The sequence below is a fragment of the Haemorhous mexicanus genome, chromosome 4 (assembly GCF_027477595.1).
Source record: "Haemorhous mexicanus isolate bHaeMex1 chromosome 4, bHaeMex1.pri, whole genome shotgun sequence".
NCBI lineage: Eukaryota > Metazoa > Chordata > Aves > Passeriformes > Fringillidae > Haemorhous > Haemorhous mexicanus.
In genome coordinates, this window is record NC_082344.1 from 34,437,547 (window position 1) to 34,451,137 (window position 13,591).

General features: G+C 38.9%; 1 protein-coding gene across 1 annotated transcript; it reads right to left on the reverse strand.

The window, feature by feature from the left end:
- Positions 1 to 362: 362 nt before the first annotated feature.
- On the reverse strand, positions 363 to 13,386 carry PLRG1 (pleiotropic regulator 1). The gene is made up of 15 exons (XM_059844421.1): positions 13,251 to 13,386; positions 11,406 to 11,512; positions 11,034 to 11,176; positions 9,933 to 9,986; positions 8,610 to 8,703; positions 8,134 to 8,224; positions 7,836 to 7,937; positions 6,869 to 6,961; positions 6,369 to 6,518; positions 6,161 to 6,262; positions 5,554 to 5,656; positions 4,876 to 4,984; positions 3,241 to 3,380; positions 1,555 to 1,748; positions 363 to 568 (listed from the first exon to the last, which is right to left on the reverse strand). The coding sequence occupies exons 1-15, from the start codon at positions 13,257 to 13,259 to the stop codon at positions 509 to 511; spliced, it is 1,551 nt and encodes a 516-aa protein (XP_059700404.1). The 5' UTR covers positions 13,260 to 13,386; the 3' UTR covers positions 363 to 508.
- Between the last annotated feature and the right edge of the window lie 205 nt (positions 13,387 to 13,591).

Here is a 13,591-nt window from a genome sequence, read left to right on the forward strand (position 1 = left end):
GGCCATGTTTATAAAGCAAACTACCTTATTATTGTGTTGTCCTGCTTGTTTGTAAATTACTCAGTAACTCTAATTTAGTATAGACTTAGCCTATGTACATAAACAATATAGGTCTAAAATCTGAGAGTGTCCCCAAGGAACTTCCAGAAGATGACTTCTATGCATAAATTTGTGATTAACTTTTGAGGTCAAGCAAGGGTGTTTCAGACAACCTAGCTCATCAAAATATTTTTATAAGAATTTATTGAGTGTAAGCCTAAAAAAATAACCGCCTGCACACCTATCTTTTTCATGAACCATACCTGCTCCACAAAGTTAAGATTCAACTGGTCTGCTGGAATTGCAACAAAAAAAGACGAAAGGAAAGAGAAATAAAATTTATTATAAAACATGTTGTAATAGCAATGACTTAGCTGACTTCTTGCCCTGCTGTTCTAGGCAGAACAAAATCTGACTGAATGCTCTCAGGAAAGCCAAAACAAAATTACAGAAGTAGTATGTTGCCACACTAAAATCGCTTTCTCTTGATAATTTCTGGTTTCCAGCTGACAGGATGGGTTTCTTCAGTCTAAAGGGGAAAAAAAAAAAATCTCATAAGGATTATTTTAAACTTGAAACTCACCTATAATTGAGGTTTAGTTTAAAATACTATTTATGAAGTATATGTACTCTATTTCATGTGTAGTATTATTAATACCTAATCTACAATGTAACTAATTTATCCACATTAAATCTTCTATCATCTGTCTGAAGTACATAGCAATACTTGTTCTGTACTTGTCTTTTTTTTTTTCGAGCAAGGAAAATTATCAAGTGGCCAGCAGCATTTCCAAAACAACACTGTGGTTATCAAAGCACATGAGCAGGAGTTGCCAGTGACAGGCCTTCCAGACATATCAACATCAGTATGGGCACATGTCATGGAGTGTATTTTGCACAACAACTTCAAAACTGATAAAAAATTCCTGATTCTAAGAGTTACTCCTAGTCTGATTCAGTGCAAAATTCCAAGGTTTAATAAAAATTCTTATCTTCTTTAGATTGAAGACATACACTGATAAACGATACAGTCATCTGTTGTCTTCTCCACTGGTAAATCAATTAATATTTTAGAATAACAGTTTGAAAATAAGCTCTTGACTCTAAAATCTGTCAAGGCCAATAACTAGTCCAGATCATACAAATAAGTATAATAAACCTTAAAAGTGCAATCCTATTGCTAATTCCCATGTTTTTATCAATACAACCCCACACAGTTCCCCACTGAGTTCAAAACCCAGCGTACATGATTGTATTCAGATTTCTCCAAACTTCACAAGAAAGGCCTTTTACAGAAGAGTTCACAGACCTGACACTTATTTGTACTACAGCATACAACAATAATTAAGAATGCAGAAATTAGCTCCTGTCCTGTTAATGCTAATACAGAGATTTCTTTCAAACTTCAACAAAATGGATTATGTAAGTATGAACATGTCCCCTACAGATATGTGTAACATTTGTCTGAATTTTTCTGATTTTATGAAAATACTTTAAAATGACACTTTGACATACCGCAGTATCATCTTCTTTGTATACTTTAATTGTTTTATCAGCTTCAGCCGTAAGCAATCTGCTTTCTGACTGGTCAAAAACACAAGCAAATATTCCTGATTCACTGTCCAAAGAACCCGGCTGTACAGCTGCATGTACTCTCTGGAAATTGTATCCAGTTCTCCAGTCCCAAAGGTGCATAGTGCCATTATCAGCTACAAACAAACAAAGAAACAAGCAAATTTAGTATTTTGACCAGTTAATTTCTATCTGTTTTCTAAAAACAGCATCATGAACAAATAGTAGATCAGGAATACATCACACAACATTCATGTAGAATAGCTCAGTACACCCTATAAATTTTCCTATTTTCTGCTGTTTCCTTCCTCAGAATCTCATCCAGATTTTTAGCAGATAACCCAGAGAGATGACAGACTATATCACAGGGCAATTGCAGCAAGTTGCTTTGGAGGCACAGTAAGGACTGGCATTCTGAATATCAAGCTCCCTGCTCAGTAGCTCCACTGAAGTTGAATAAGGAGGCATCATCCTCCCATAGAGATTAGGACATTAAGGACTTAATGCAAAGTAGGTGTAATGTTTGCAGAGATTTTATTCCAAATTCAGTTTAAACCACCTCCAGTATTGTTGCTACAGGGCATTCACAGAAATCTGAACTCTCTATTCAGAAGGATGCTCTCAAGAAAATTTTTCAGTTACAAAACCCAACAGCCTTCAAAAGCATTATCTAGCCAAAACAGATCTATTAAAAATTAAATTTCTCCACAGCTGCCAGCTAGACTAGAAATTCAGATGTTTCAAGAAGGGTGTTTCTACAGTATAAAACTACAAGGTAAAATCAACTTATTTTGATTCAGCATCACCTTCTCTGAAGCTGCTATAGATAGCATTAGAATGTAAAGGGGAGAATTGATACTCAAATTTTAACTTTTTAAAAATCACAATTAATATCAGTAAAATGATAATAGGTTTTTTTATGTGGAGAAGTTGTTTTTTAAGACTCAGCTACTACTAACATAAAAAAGTCTTAAAAGGATGTTCTGAAAGTGTCTTCAAATAATAAAAATTACATATAAGTCCATTCCAGTATTTTGTGAAGTTCTTGTTCTTACTGGGGATGAGCCATTTGTTAAACACAGCTTTATCCAAATTTTAAAATCAAGGGCCCCTTTTACACATAGCTGGAAACATAACCAGAGTAAGGTGACAATGTTATTGGCTCTTTCCCAATTCCTGCTTAGCACATTTTCATCTTACCCCACATCCCTAGCCTACAGGACCAAGGGCACATTGGACCAAGTGCCTTATTCCCATTTAGCTTTAGCAAGATGCTTCTACATCCACTATCCAGTCTCACTGCCTCAACATGCAGCTAACTCTAGAGGAGCCACTACTGTCCAGCAGATCATAAAAGATGGACTCTGGAGCTTTGCATCAGCAGCCAGATGAGATGAGGAAACCTTTTCCATGCAGCACATTAGAAGTCCTTCAAATTTATTTTACTTGCATGCAGCTCAGAAACATCCAAGGTCATGAAAGTGGCCCGACTCACTACAAAATGAAATGGTGTCCTGCAGCAGTCTGACAGGCCTAGGTTAAGCAGAGCTCCATGAGAATCTCTGCCTAAGGACCTCCAGCCATATGTACATGGGGGAGAGGAGAGGAATGTGTATTTCTTGTTTTTACCTCCTGAGACCAGAACACCATCGGAATTTACAGCCAGTGTGTTTATAATAGCATTGTGACCAGAGAGATTCTGGATGAAGTTTCCATCTGGGAATTTCCACTGCTTAATATTATCTGGAGAACCAGATGCAAATGTGTAACTGAAAGAAAATAAACACAGTATATTAAAGCTCAAAATAGCTGTAGTGAAAGCAAATGTCCTTCATTAAAACTATTGCTAAACGCTAGTTGCAAAATTACTTAATATTAAAACTGCTTTTGTTTACTTCACATGAAATTAAGCAATTTTATGAAGTCGTGAATTACCTACTCCTACTGTTTTCTTTCTACTTCATAAACTAAACTTCATAACATCCTGTATGCTGTAGGATTTAATATGCAAACAAATATTTAAAATGCACATTAAGTTCTCTTCAGTTGTTATTCTGGCAAATTTTCAGGTATCAGGACATCACCAGCAAAAGTAACACGATAAAAAGGTAACAAACCCCAAGCATAGGCTAATGCCTAGTCTTCCAAAGTTACATAAGCAAGGAAAAAGCCCGGCAAAAACGTAACTACAAAAGATAAACTCTTCCACTGAGTTACCCCAAAATAAAAATGTCCTTTATTTTAAAATGTGCAAGCAGTTACATGGTTATTTGGCTAGCCTGTAGGAATACTTTCATTTGCCACAATGTCCAGGGAATTTGCTATCTATTTAAAAGATACCACAAATAAAAAAGTTGAGTATACGAGAGTTGAGTACGAGAAAATACCACAACATTAAAAAAAATAGAAATACTGAACTATAGGCTGACAGTTGCTACTGTTTGACAAGAACACTTCAAGTTTATTTTCAGAAAGGTGTAATTGATGAAGCTAAACCCTGAATTTTTTTTTTTTCAGAATGTAAGTAAAATAGAGGCCTTTTCTATAGCTAACAGGCGACACAATTTTTCAGCCACACACTGGAACACAGTTGATTCATACCAAAGATTCTGAACTTTTGATAGAAACGATGGAATGTAATTTTAAAATATTAAAGGCGCAGAAGTTCTATGTGAACTCCTTTTCTCCACTGTTTTAATGGGGATCTAAACAGGCAACTGTTATGCATCAAAATACAGCATCTAAATTCAGAGCACTTCCAAGAACATCTGCTTCAAAGCTTCAATTCTCACACTGAGGTTTTTTTTAAGGCCAGTTAGTTTGAAATGCCTTGCGCAGTGAACCACATATTCAAAAGAAAGACCATTCTATTGATCACTGTCTCCTTCAGCATTAATCACATGTGTGCATTGGCCCATTACAAAACTGCTGCAATTCCTGCCCACAACCATTCAGTTTATTATTAGCCTTATGAGCACTGTATCACCGAGTTTTAAGGACTGAATAAAAGGCACACACATAAGCAACTCTGTGGGATACAAGGCATTCTCAAGATTGCTAATGTACACCAATGCCAATACTAGGGAAGCACAATCAGTGCAGTAAAATATATTTGATAATTGACATGGACATTTTTGCATCATCCTAAGTGCATTAGTTTCTCACATTATTATGCTGTACCATTCTAGATCATCACTCACATTGACTCTCTTCAATTCTCAAAAAACTATGAAATGAAAGTGTAACAAAATAAAGAAAACTTACTGTCTTGGATGCAGCACTACTGCTCTTACAGATTTCTTGTGATTTGTTAAAGTAACACGAGTTTTTCCTGCCACCAAGTCCCAGAGCCGTATGGTAGTATCATGACTGCCTGCAATGAGAAAAAAATTTAAAAAAACCAGTAGAAACCACCTTGATTTTATCCTAATTATTACTTTGTTAAGGCACCCAGACTGATGTGAGAGAGACATAAGTATTGTACGAATGCCACCTCAGATGAAGATGATGCCAGATTGCAAAAGATCTGCAGTTTGGAAAATATTTGGATTTTTACTCAGTCTTAAATCCAAGAATTAAGAAGTTACACTGCAAAGCTGGATTTTGACATAATGGGAATGAAGATGAACACTTAACCACAGTACTGGACACTCCTTAACTGAAATATCACAGAAAATGCAAGCCTCAATACATATTATAACACAAATGAAAACACCAGAAAAAAAGGAAGCGCAGAAAAGCATTCAAACAATGCACAGCCATATTTGTTTAAACATACCATTAATAGTACGTAACAACCACTGCACGGCCCATTTTCAACAGAAACTAGTACAAGATTTGAGCAAATTAACCACGATAACATTATGAACATCACACAATTACTGAACACATTCACCATTAGGATTTTCAATCACGTTACTCATGAAACTACACCTACTATACCTGTAATAATTTGTGGTTCTGCAGCTTGGCACTTCACAGTTGCTACTGCATTTGTGTGTCCTGACAGTGTGTGCACACTGGCTTTTGTCCTTACATCCCAAATCTATGAAATCACAACAAATATGTCAGAGGTCAGCAACAGGTGCATATTCAATGTATTTTAGGCACTGTCATTGATTACATAATTTCCTTGCCATAGTCCTACAGATTAAAGAATGGTATTTAGGTGGTGTTTTTCACCCAACCATTTATTACAGAACTGCCTCAGCTGGGAAATTTCAAGGAGAGCAGGAACCTACCAGTGACCTTCCAGACATATGGATAATTCAAGCCACCATAATCCCATACCACCTTCTAAATACTAAGCAATCCTACATATACTATGTGGTCTACCTGCTAAATTAGGAAATAAAACATTATCCTGAAGTGACAAGGCACGTTCGTGCATTTGAGCTTCAATTTTATCAACAATAAAAGACAAAGCTAACACAATCATCTTAGTATCTCATTTAAATTGATGACAACTTTTGCTAAGTGCTCATTTTTACAAATGAAGATACTGAAATACACACATCAAGATGTTTAAACACAACAATGCTATACTTACTCGTGCTGTTGAATCCCTGCTGCATGTCACCAGCACATCTATTGTTGGATGCAAGTCTAAGCCATAAACAGCACTTAGATGACCGTGGTAATGTCTGATAACCTAGATGAATAAAAACCATGCAAACCAATAATTGAAAGAATATTCTAAATACTTTGATTTTTGTATTTGTTACTGCTAATTCCTCAATAAACAAACTGCAGCTTACCTTATTGTATTCAAGATCCCAGCATTTCACTTGTTTGTCTTCTCCACAAGAAAAGAGGTACGGACTTCTTGCACTTACTATCACCCCGCGTACAGTACTGATGTGTCCCGTCAAAGACAATTTCAATTTGCCACTAGCAAGGTCCCAAATCTGCACCAAAATAGGTATTTTAAGGTGGACAGGAAAAAGCTACACAGTGAATCTGGGTAAACAGCCCAGATGTAACTGATCCTGCTGCAATGTAAGTTAAAAATACAGTCACATAAACACTTGCACTACAGATACTATCATGTAATCAATGAAACCTCAAAAAAAGAACAGCAGCTACTCCACAAATCTTTTATGACAAGGTAACAAAAGAAAAAAGTTCTGCAGTTCATTATTCTGCAAACAGTAAACAAGAAATTGTTTCCAAGGGCGGGAAACATTTTTAAATAAAAAGGGCACCAAAAACCCCCACCCCCTGCAAACTCTGTCAGTCATTTCTTCCAACTTCTTACCTTTATGGTTCTGTCAGCAGAGCCAGTAACAAACCACTGATTTCCTGGTTCTACTGCAATACATCTCACCCAGCCCAGATGACCACTGATAACCTTCAGAAAGAATAAAAAAAAAATTATATCAGAAATTATACAACACCTTCTGATGTAATTTTCCTTCTCCAACACTGAAATTAGCTAGTATTTACCAAGAAAAGTCAAATGTGAAATCAGATCTGAAGACAGCTTGATTTCTACTTCAGTTAAAGAGAAAACTAGAAATTTACATACACCAGACTTGGGGAAGCTGCAATATGTAAAGACCTTATTTGTATAAGCAACTTTTTCACATCCTTTGAGAGTCCATAACACTGTGGCTCAACACTTGAAGCTTTGCAGAGAAAGACTGTATTTGAGCACAGATTCCTTCTGCTGCTGTACCGTGCTTATACAAAGAACAATTATAAAAACATTGGCTATTAAATCACATTTCTTAAAGCACACAATCGCCTTCTTTTCCCCAAAACAGGGGTAATATGAGAGTTGGACACTTTCCAATAATAAAATAATGCAGCCTGATCTCACAAGGAATACTCCGCCAAAATATGCTTTGCTTTCAGCAACCTGTTTCTCTAAATTTTCCAAAGTCAGACTGCTAAAACCAAACCTCATCCAGTTTCACTGGATGTCATGTTTCAGGTACTGTCATACAGGTCATTTCAAAAGATTTAAAACACAATGAAGCTTCTTAGGCAGAAATACAGCAAACCTTCCACCAAATTTATCATAACACAGCTACGAGAGTAAAAGAGAGGTTCAAAGAGAGACTGTGTGTATACATAACTTTGTTGTGATCACTTTTTGATCACATTTTTAAATCATATTTGATTATATTTTTGTGAATGAGAACAAAAATTATGATTTGAGATCTTACATAGAGTATGTTTACTTTTATATGCACATTCGTGTCATGTAATTTCTAACTTACCCTATACAGTTTCCAAGGTGGATGCCACTGAGGTTTGGGCATGGTTGGAGCCTTCTTTGGCATTAATGCAGAATTTTTGTTTCCACCAGCTTCCACCATAGCCTGTAAGTTAAAAGAAGGGTTACTCTTCTACTGGTTTGTAGCTTATCTCTTTGTCCAAAGCCTAAAACTTTCTCATTCTGCCTTCTCAATACTGATTAAATTTAGTCGGTCAGGAGATCTCCAGACAACACACACATGGATCCAGAAGCAACCTGGTCATCAGGTACTGTTCAAGTTAGATGTGCAACAGACTCACCACAGACATCCCAGGAGGTTGGGAACGCTCAGACATTCCAGCATGCCTGTAAATGTCACCCACACCAGCAGCTGTCCGGTTTGCATCCAGCCTGGGGGGAGTGAAAATGGTTCATGACTTTCTCCTGCTAAGTGATAAGGCATCACAAGGCTGCACCCAGCTGAGTGCTGTACACCTCTCAGGATGGAGAGTCCAGAACCTCTCCTGGCACCCTGTCCAGGACCTGACCACACCAAGGTACAGATACCACAAAGCTTCACGTTCTTCTCTTCTAACTAAACAAAGTTTCCCTTGTCCCAACTTCCACCCACTGCCTCTAATAACAAAACAAAATAAAAAGCATACAGAAAAACAAGGCCTGTCCACAATTATATTTAAAAACATTCTAATTACTCCAAGCAGCTCTTATCCCAGCTTCTGTGATTTGCCTTGCAATTCCCACAGATAACAGTGTCAATGAGGTAACATAACAGTACCTGGACTGGGAAGCAGGAAGTGCTACAGCTAAGGACTGTGCTGCAGATTCACTTGGCATCCTCTGGACCTTCGTATCTGCTGTCAAAGCCACACCTTGGAAAAAAAAAAACCCACATCAGAAACAAAGACAACTCCTTTAAACAAGAACTCAAAAGTGTATTATACAAACATATATATTTATATACACATACACCTGCAAACGAGGGCTTGACACACCTGTAATATAAACTCTCATCCTTCAATAACATTTTCACATCCAATTCAAATCTACTGTAATCTTTATTTTGGCACACATCTTTCCCATCTTGATCTACTACATATGTGAGCATAAAATTTCTAGAGTATAAAACAGTATGTCAGTGTAAACAAAAAAAAAAGTTTAACTAGGAGCAGCATCCATTTTATATCCAGCTTTAACTGCTATGGAAATCCAAACACCACAGAAATAAACATGATCTTGTGAAACATTTGCTAATTTAAGCCCTTTAGCACATTATAATCCATCCCTATGTGGTGTTTGGCATCACACAGTGGTGCCAGAACTACAAAAGGTTTAGTCCTACTGAAGTGAGAATTTCAGGCTACATATGCAGATTTTTACCTTATCTCAAGAACAGCAGATATTGTCAAAAAAAAATTAAAAACTCTTTGTAAAGTACAGTTTTGGTGCAGGCTGGTGAATTTAACTCATCGCTTTATTTCTTTTCCTAACCAAACTTCTGTCAGTTGACAATAAATTCAGTATTTGGGCAAAATATTCAGGTTAAAACAAGAAACAGCAAAGCAAGAAATCTGATTTTCAACCCTGATATAAATGATTCTATTAAAAGAACACTAAACTTAAGAAAGCCACTGTGAGCAATTCTTGTCCCCATAGTTAGAAGCAACTATGCCAGGTTTTTAATGGTTGAGGGTTCACTGAACACTCACATCTGTTAAGCTATAAATCAAGACAACAGATTTTCCACTATACTCATAATAAACTTCAGCACAATAAAAGATCAACAGCTAAAACTAAGTTCTTACAAGAACAGAGCAGGATCAGTCAGTAGCAGTGGCAATGAGCAATGGCCAATGTAACAACATAGAAACATAACCCTTACAAGCATTAAAATTATTACACCCTCAAGTCTCTTCCCCAGAGCAAGGTGGTGAAACCTGCACCTTTCTGCTCTGGTGATGAAAAGCAGGAAACATTCCACTACTATTAATTATGGACTCACATCAAGAGGAAGCCTGCTCCTGCTAGGAGGAAGGATATCTTATTCATACAGGAAGCCAAAAAATCCATTTAAACACTTGCAAAATTTTACTTTACTTACCAGGCCCAGATGGGTATGGGTGTGTACCAGTTACCATATACTCAACTTCTTGTCCTAAAGAGCAAGAGAATGTTATATTAATTATTACATTTCATACTGCACTGCAAACAATGCACTCAAACAGCAAACAGAGGAAAAGAGAGCAAATCATACATAGCAGAAGAAACCGGTAATCACCTCCAATGTACTTCAACATTTCTCGCATTTTCATTAATTTAATTTGTTCGGGTTATCTCAGTTTTAGAAAACTGTAAAAAAAAATTAATTTGAATGGTGAAGCTACCATTCAGTTATCAAGAGGACTCAAGAAAAAATCTTCATACTGCCTTTGAAGCAGATATCATGTATACAAGGAGTATGGGTGTCTGAAATGTAAGCTAGTCAGTTGGTTGTCTGTGCTGTCAGATTCTTCTTAAAAGATTTTTCATTCTCTCTCAATATGCTTCACTTTCACAATACTTCCAAATAAAGCATCTTGAGCAGAATCTCAGTATCAACTGAGTATCAACTACCTCAACTAAAACGAGAGAGCATTTTAGAAAAGAAACTTTCATACAAGATCTAACTAATACATACATGTTTTATACATCAAAAAATGTATATTGAAAAAAACTCTACAGATTTGAAATGAAGTGTTTACTGGTTTAAAAACTGCACAGCTAAAAAACTGCAAATATACTATGAAACAAAACTAAAATAACAAAACAACCACCCCAAACAAAAAACAGCAAAAATGCCAAAACAAACAAAAGTCAACAAAAGAACATGTCCTTAATCATCATGAACTTGCCAACATAAGAAATACATTACTCAACTCTTAATACCTAAGTACATTATACACTAAAATTACCAAACTAATCACTATAAAAAATTCACAGCACCCAATAACTCCTTTGTTAAAACCATCTTTCCCCTTTTTCTAAATCACTTACCTCCTGTGGACCCTAGCAAAAAAAAAAAAAAAAAAAAAAATCAAAAAAGGTTTGTTTTGATATCTGTATTTATCTCCAGTGGATTAACACTGGACTGCATTCTGCAGATTTTACATCAGTGAGACTGTGACAAAAGGAAGGACAAACACAGCACTAAGAGCACACTAACCTTGATTTCCAGAGTACTGTTTGTGTCCATAGGGATCCCCAGTGTTGGGGCCTCCTTTCTCCCTCAGGTTCTCTTTGAGCGTGGGCATGTGCAGCACTGAGCCGTACTCCGTGCGCAGCTTGACGGCCATCTTCACCTTGTGGCTGTGGCAAGAGGAAAGCAAAACCCTCACTGAACCCCAGCTTCTGAACTGTTACTAACTTTTGAAATATTGTACAGAGGATGTCATAAAGCTTACTCTACAACTCTAATATTTCTCTCCTCTCAAGATTTGACTGCTGACAGTATACAAACATCTGAATTTCTGACTTGAGTCAGAAATTGACAATCATTGACAGAGTTTAAAACTTCACTGAATGCAGCAGCACTTACCTTTCTTCATCCAATGGGATAGGCTTGGCATTATCAGCTACAAACATGTCATGGGTTCTCTTCAAAGACCTGAACACAAGTGTGTGCACAGAATGCTTTTGGACTTCCTAAAATAAAGGAAAGAACATTTAAATAAGTTTGAACAGATTTTAATGAAAAACTGAACACTGAAACATAAATTGAACTGAGCAGCAATTACAAATCTCAGTTCTATGACATGCAACCATTGGGTTCACAGAAGACGCTAATCTTGGAAACTAAAAAGCTAGGTTATTATGATAGTTGTTTTACTTCAGTGTTTATTCAGAACTATATTCTAGTCCTTAAAAACATAGAAGACTTTGAAAAGCAAGCCAAAAACTTTTATCAAACTTTCTGCACTGTTATCTACACGACAAATCCATGAGTATAAATGTTTTATCCCACGTCCTCCCCAGTTCTGTTTTTATATGTGGGCAATAAAGAAGTCAATTCTGAAAAAAAAACCAAAAACTTTTAAGTTTCCTTCACTACCACCGTAAAAAGAACATGAGCAATCATGAATTTCTGTGCACAGTACCACTTCATGCTAACGTGGCTAATCACCACTCAACAACAGCAACTACTGACACCACAAATGGAGGAGTAGGTAACACCACGTCTCCTCAACATGGAAGAAACTTCTGCAAGTAATTTTTGACAGATGCTTTTCTGTAAAAAAACAGCTCATATTGTTTCATCAGGCAACAGTCGTTGCACCTTCTTCTATAGCCCTGACAGCACCACGTGCCTTCAGAAGTGCATGAAATTCACCCCCCAGTAAAGAGTCTACAACCTATAAAACCAGTGGCCTTCTCCACAGATGTTCTCCCAAGCCCTCACAAAAAAACCCTGAGGTTGTCCTTATGGGCTAGCAGAGTCAGTAGCTCTCTGGTGGTAAAACACCCCAGCATCAGTTCCCCACAATCACAGAATGTGCTGAGCTGGAAGTGGCTCACAAGGATCATCGAGTCCTGGCCCTGCACAGGACACCCCAAGAGGCACACCCTGTGCACAAGAGCATTGTCCAAATGTTCATTGAACTCTGTCAGCCTTGCTGCTGTGACCACTTCTCTGGGGAGCCTGTTCAAGCACCCAACCACCTGTGGGTGAAAAACCTTTTCCTAATATCCAACATAAACCTCCCCTGACACAACTTCAGGCCATTCCCTTGGATCCTGTCACTGGTCACCACAGAGATCAGATCAGAGCCTGCTCCTCTGCTCCCCCCTCATGAGGAAGCTGTACACTGAAATGAGGTTTCCCTTCACCCTCTTCTCCAGTTTGAATATGGCAAGTGACCTCATCCATTCCTCATAAAGTTTTCTCTCTAGACCATTCATCTCCATATCCTTTATACCTTTTTTCTGATATTGTGATACCCAAAACAATACCCAGCACTTGAGGTGAGGCCGCCCCAGAACAGAGCGGAGCGGGACAACCCCTTCTCTTGATAGGATGGCGATGCTGCGCCTGATGCTCGCCAGCACCAATTCCGCATTCGGCACAAGTCTGGCAAAGCAAACCCGCTGCCCGCTGCTCACTCCCGGGCCAGACACGCACACTCCGATGACCCGCACCCGCTACGTTCGGCGGGCACCTCGCTGTCCCCGGGCCGAGCCGGGCGGGGGCCGCGCAGATGGAGGGGCCGCCACGGACCATCCCCACAGCGGCCTCTCCCTCCCGGGGGACAGCGAGGGTGGCGGGTGCGGGGCGGCGTTTCTCTCACCCGGCCCCAACCCACTCCCACTCCCGCTCCCTGGTCTCGCCCAGAGCGCCTCAAGGGCACGACAGTGTGAACGCGCGGGGCCCTCCCCCGTCCCTCACCTCCGCCATGGCGCCGCCGAACTCCCCCCGCCGCGGCCGCTATGGAGCCACTTCCGGCGCCTTCCCGCGCCGGACCGGAAGAGACGCATAACGAGGGAAATGGACCGAGTGCCGAAATGGAGAGCCGGGGCTTATGGCGACCCGTCCGCTCGGTGTACGGTGGATCGCGGGTTCGAGCCCCGCTGGCTCTGCGGGGGGGGAGCAGGCGGTGCGAGTCACTTCATCAATGTGTACAAATATATAAAGAGGATGGAGCCAGGCTCTGCTTGGTGCTGCCAAGCAACAGGACAAGAGGCAGTGGGCAGAAACGGATGCACAGGAAGTTCCACCTGAACATGAGG